The sequence below is a fragment of the Macadamia integrifolia genome, chromosome 2, assembly GCF_013358625.1.
Source record: "Macadamia integrifolia cultivar HAES 741 chromosome 2, SCU_Mint_v3, whole genome shotgun sequence".
NCBI lineage: Eukaryota > Viridiplantae > Streptophyta > Magnoliopsida > Proteales > Proteaceae > Macadamia > Macadamia integrifolia.
The window spans coordinates 15,035,678-15,040,488 of NC_056558.1; the positions used below are offsets into that span (position 1 = coordinate 15,035,678).

The 4,811-nt window shown below is 35.5% G+C and overlaps 1 protein-coding gene across 2 annotated transcripts; it reads left to right on the plus strand.

Annotated features, from left to right (window-relative positions):
- The first annotated feature begins 2,223 nt into the window (after nt 1-2,223).
- Nucleotides 2,224-3,668, plus strand: LOC122087983 (gibberellin-regulated protein 12-like). Of its 2 annotated transcripts, none has more exons than XM_042657128.1 (4): nt 2,224-2,346; nt 2,434-2,472; nt 3,248-3,278; nt 3,377-3,668. In XM_042657128.1, exons 1-4 carry the CDS (start codon nt 2,272-2,274, stop codon nt 3,556-3,558), a joined length of 327 nt encoding a protein of 108 aa, XP_042513062.1. In that variant the 5' UTR covers nt 2,224-2,271; the 3' UTR covers nt 3,559-3,668. The 2 variants fall into 2 exon arrangements, with proteins under 2 accessions (XP_042513062.1, XP_042513068.1); XM_042657134.1 differs by having other exon boundaries at nt 2,252-2,346; nt 2,440-2,472.
- Nucleotides 3,669-4,811: the final 1,143 nt, after the last annotated feature.

Genomic DNA, 4,811 nt, shown 5'->3' on the forward strand with positions numbered 1-4,811 from the left:
GGTGTTTGGTACCTTTGTGTACTTGAGGAGTTATTTACATTTAATGCTCTAAGGTTTTGGGTTGGACCCTCCTATATCTACTACACTTTCCTTTATTATTATTATTTTTTTAATTGCGTGGATTGTTTATTTTCAGTTATTTATTTATTTAATTTTAATTGCGTGGCTTGCGTCTTTAAATTCTTAGATGACGAATGGTTAGGACGTTATTTTTAGGACGGTAATTAGAATTAGATCACAACCATTAATCAGTTCACTTTCGCATTATTAAAAGAAATAAAAAATAAAGTGGCTGCTCTCCCTGTGTTTGACCCGTAGCTACACTGATCCGTACGCTTGCGGTTACATTTTAAATCTCAAACACCTAGTTTGGTTTGATGGCCCAGGAAGTCCAAACCATCCAATCATTAGAGTGGCAATTGTACTGGGAATAATTGGTAAACTTCACCAAACCAAAATTAGGTACGTTGATTTTGTGGGCCTTTGTTAATTTCGTGTACACTATTTTGAATTAGATTGTTTGCACTAACCTGCATTATGTATCCGCATACACTATATCACATGCTCATCACACGGGCACCCAGCAACCCTTAATCCTCATATCGTCGAGTATATTAAGAGGATGCATCCCCATTTCTCTTAACCACATGTCTGTGCAGACAAGGTGAGAGGTATATAAGATGCTCCTTGGTAAGGGCAATCCTTGATGTCATAAACCAAACCAATTTCATGTATCATGTAAGGAATAGATCTTAACAGACAAGATACGACACAACTAATTGTATTTGGTGAATGAACTATTCAAAAGGGATTGGTTTAATTTCCTCTATCCATTCAATTCTACAAAAGAGGATATGTAATGATTTAGAATTGGGACAATGTGATATGGTACACTATGTGTCAATCTTACAATAATAACAAACTAATTTTTATCCTAACTTAATGGGGTTAGCTACATGGATCTCACAAAACCAAGTAGGAAAAACTGTGATCTAAACAGAGAAAGGGCGAATGAAGGGATGCATAATTGAAAGGGGGGAATGAAAGGAGAAGTGAAAATCAAAATCGACGAGAAGGACAAATGAAAGAGGAGTAAGAGAAAGAAGCACAACCCAGTAAGTCAGGAGAGTATCCGCTAAATGGGATTGGTAACTTGGATCCTTACTCTCAATAGGCTCTATCTAAGGTCATACTTAGTATAAGAGACAAACTATGTATGCCATTTCTCACAACTTCTCCGATGGTCATTTTAGGTATGCCTCTAGTTCTTTTTGCTCTATCAATCGGCAGCATATCACTAATCCCTACTGGGGCATCTCTATGTCTTCGTTGAATTTGACCATACCATCTCAAACGACTTTCTTAAAGCTTGTCATTGATTGGAGCGACTATTAGATCAGCTCTAATACTTTCATTTTTGAATTTTTTTCTTTTCTTTTCTTTTCTTCTCTTGATAACCAAACATACATACTCTTTTTATTTTCTCACTATTTCTTCTCTATTCTTCTCTTTTCTTTTCTTTTCTTTTCTAGATTCTTTTTTCTTTTCTTTTCTTCTCTTGGCTACCAAACATAGCCTTAAGAGAGAGATAGATACATAGGAAATCATTGTGTAATCATTAATTTTTTGTCTTATTATCTTTTCATATTTTCTCATGTTTTCGGTAAGAAAATTTTTGAGTGAACAAAAGAAAATTTCACGATTCCCAAGGAAAATTTTGAATTTGAAAAGGGGAATCCTTCTCATGGGTGAAGACATACCAAGTGCAAAGAAAAATTCATAACCCAAGGAAAAAAGTACAAAAATTGTACTTTTTTCTTTTCTTTTCTTGGCTACCAAACATAGCCTTATGAAACAATCAGAATTTCCTCATCACCCTTCCTATGACATGACTAAGGGGACTATTTATTAGATTCAATTATTATCTTGACAGCAATATTTTTGCTAGGAGTATTCAAACCATTAGTTGTAAAATATTTATTTGGAAAATTCACGCTAGATTCAATTCTTATCTTGACACTAACATTTCTTCTAAGGATATTCAAACAATTAGTTGTAAAAGTTTTTATTTGGAAAATTCATATTGGCATATATCAGACTTTCTTATGTGAATCTTGGGTAGGGATCCTTGGAGATATTTTCTCTTTTGGGACAGGTGGAGATCTTTTCCCTTTTATGGCCATCTCACCAACCATATAACAAGCACCGGGTTACACCATTGTGCTCAAAGCGCTTCTTCTTGTCCCCACTTTTAAGTATAGATTGAGAGATATGGCTTGTTTTTTTGGATTGCCTACTGCCTTTGTCCTTCTTCTTGCCTTTGTTTTGGTCGTGCAAGTTTCAAGTGTTAGTTCAAATTTCTTCTCTCTTTCTCTCTCTCTCTCTCTCTCTCTCTCTCTCACTGAAAATTGTGATGCATTTCATAAATTGTAGGTTCAGTTAACAACTAATAGTGATGCTACCTATCAACCTGTAAGTTCCCTTTACTTTGCATGTCAAATTTATATTTAGGCATTTGGTGGCAAGTTTTTTTTAACTTTGTAAAATATATCAACTTGATCCTCAGTTAGATGCCTTAATTGCAATTATTCATCTCTCATCTGGATTCATTCTTGCTCAGAGAACTCAACAAGCCATTAAGTTCTTCTAGGGTCAGTGAGTGCCTTTAAATGATTCGTGTTTCCTTCTTGTTCTAGATACGGCTAATGGAGCCAAGGTCCTCGCATGAACTAGGATAAATCAAGGTTGCAAGTATCTAGCCTAGATTGGGCTATTATTAGATGATATTGTTAGGATTGTCATTGGAGTCCAATCCTTCCTTGCCATAAACCAAAATGTTGATGTTGAGAGTTATAGAGTTATTGTCCCTCCAATATGGTATCCGAGCCAATTTTTCTTTTTTATCTTCCCTAAATTGTTTGTCCACGTGTAGAGTCAGGTATATTGAAGATGCGTGGGGAAGGGTTAAGATATTTGGACATGTAGACTTATACTCCCACATTGGTTTGTTATGGTGTTTGGTACCTTTGTGTACTTGAGGAGCTATCTACATTTAATGCCTTAAGGTTTTGGGTTGGATCCTCCGATGTCTACTAAACTTTGGTTTATTATTTAATCATGTCTGTTTTGTGAACTCAGTGAAGTGAATAGGTCCTTGGATCTTCGTAAACATATAAATTTTGTTGAAAATTTTTGTCAGCTAATGTCTTCTCTTCTTCTTTTCACTTTTTCTTTTTAAAATACGTAGATGGGTGGAGAAGGGTCTCTTCGTCCCGAAGGTATGGAACTCACTCTTTCTTTTGAACTCTCACTTAATCACATCTAAATGTTCATAATTAATGAAATACTTAGCTAATAATATAATCTAATTTGACAGATTGTGCCAAAGCATGCGCTTATCGATGTTCTGCAACGGCTCACAAGAATAACTGCTTGCTCTTCTGCAACATGTGCTGCAAGAAGTGTTTGTGTGTCCCATCTGGTACTTATGGGCACAAGGAGGAATGCCCATGCTACAACAATTGGAAAACCCAGGAAGGGGGGCCCAAATGCCCATGAAACATATAATTTTAGCCTATGAGTAGGAATTTTACGGTGCTTATTATTATTATGTTAATGGGAACTTGAACCAGTGATTTGAATAAGCTAAATAATTATTTTTATTATCATGTTGTGTCCACTTTATCACAGTTTATCGCACTCTCTTGATTAGCAAAGAAGCAAGATGAAAATCATCAATACCAAAAATAATTTCTCTATTTGCTTTATCTAGGAGAAAAACTATTTAAAAAAAAAATGGAAATACCTGTTGGTTTTACAATTTCTAGGAAATAAATTTCAAAAAGAAGTAAAAAAAGTAAATACCAATGAAGTCGGGTGTACGAAAAGGGAAGGAGAGAGAGAGAATAGTGGCAACCTCTGCTCTAGAATGAAGTGTTGGGGATTCTTTACCATATTAAACATATGAATAACCCTATAGTGTTTAGAATACAAGAATCATCAACCAATCATAAAAGATTAATCATAGGTGTAGTCCCTAAACCAAGAACAATAAAGTATCCTATCTTAAAATACATAACCATATAGATTTACCATATCCATAATAATCAATGGGACAACCATGACATGAACCATAAATGGGAATAAAGAAGTACCTGTGTCCCATGAACATAGATCATGAACCTCTGTCCCATGTGGTTAAACATTACTCCCATGAAGATGACAATGAACTACGCAAGTGGAGTCCTTCTACTGAGATCTTCTGCAGCCTCTTACTCTAGGGTTTCCTCTCTTTCTGTGCACTTGCTCTTGTGAGAAAGCCGTGCTCCCAAAACCAATAAGGCATTAAGTAAAGTAACAGCTGCAGGGGCCGTCAGTATTCTATTTATAATAGAATCCCTAAAACCCTATTCCACTCTCACAATGGAAAGAGCTAGGAGTTTTCTAATCAGAGTGAGTCTATAATTGCTTGGGCCCAATGGATTAATCGGTATCAGTTAAGCCCACATAAAAATCCTAACAATCTCCCACTTGGGCTACACTGATATTGATGTCTTTCCATTGACTCCTGGCCAAATAATCCAAAGACTGAACACTACTCAAACAAACTTTGATCCAATCAATAATCTCTACTGTTGAACAATAGTAGAAAATACACCTCAATATACGGCATATAACTATCTAATGTTACAGACAATAGAAAATTATCAATCCAAATCGCCTGGAAACGTATATATAAGGAGTTGATATCATACCTGTGATCACATGAACTATAGATCTCCTTATAGGTCCTTTCTTGATCTAAAGATCAG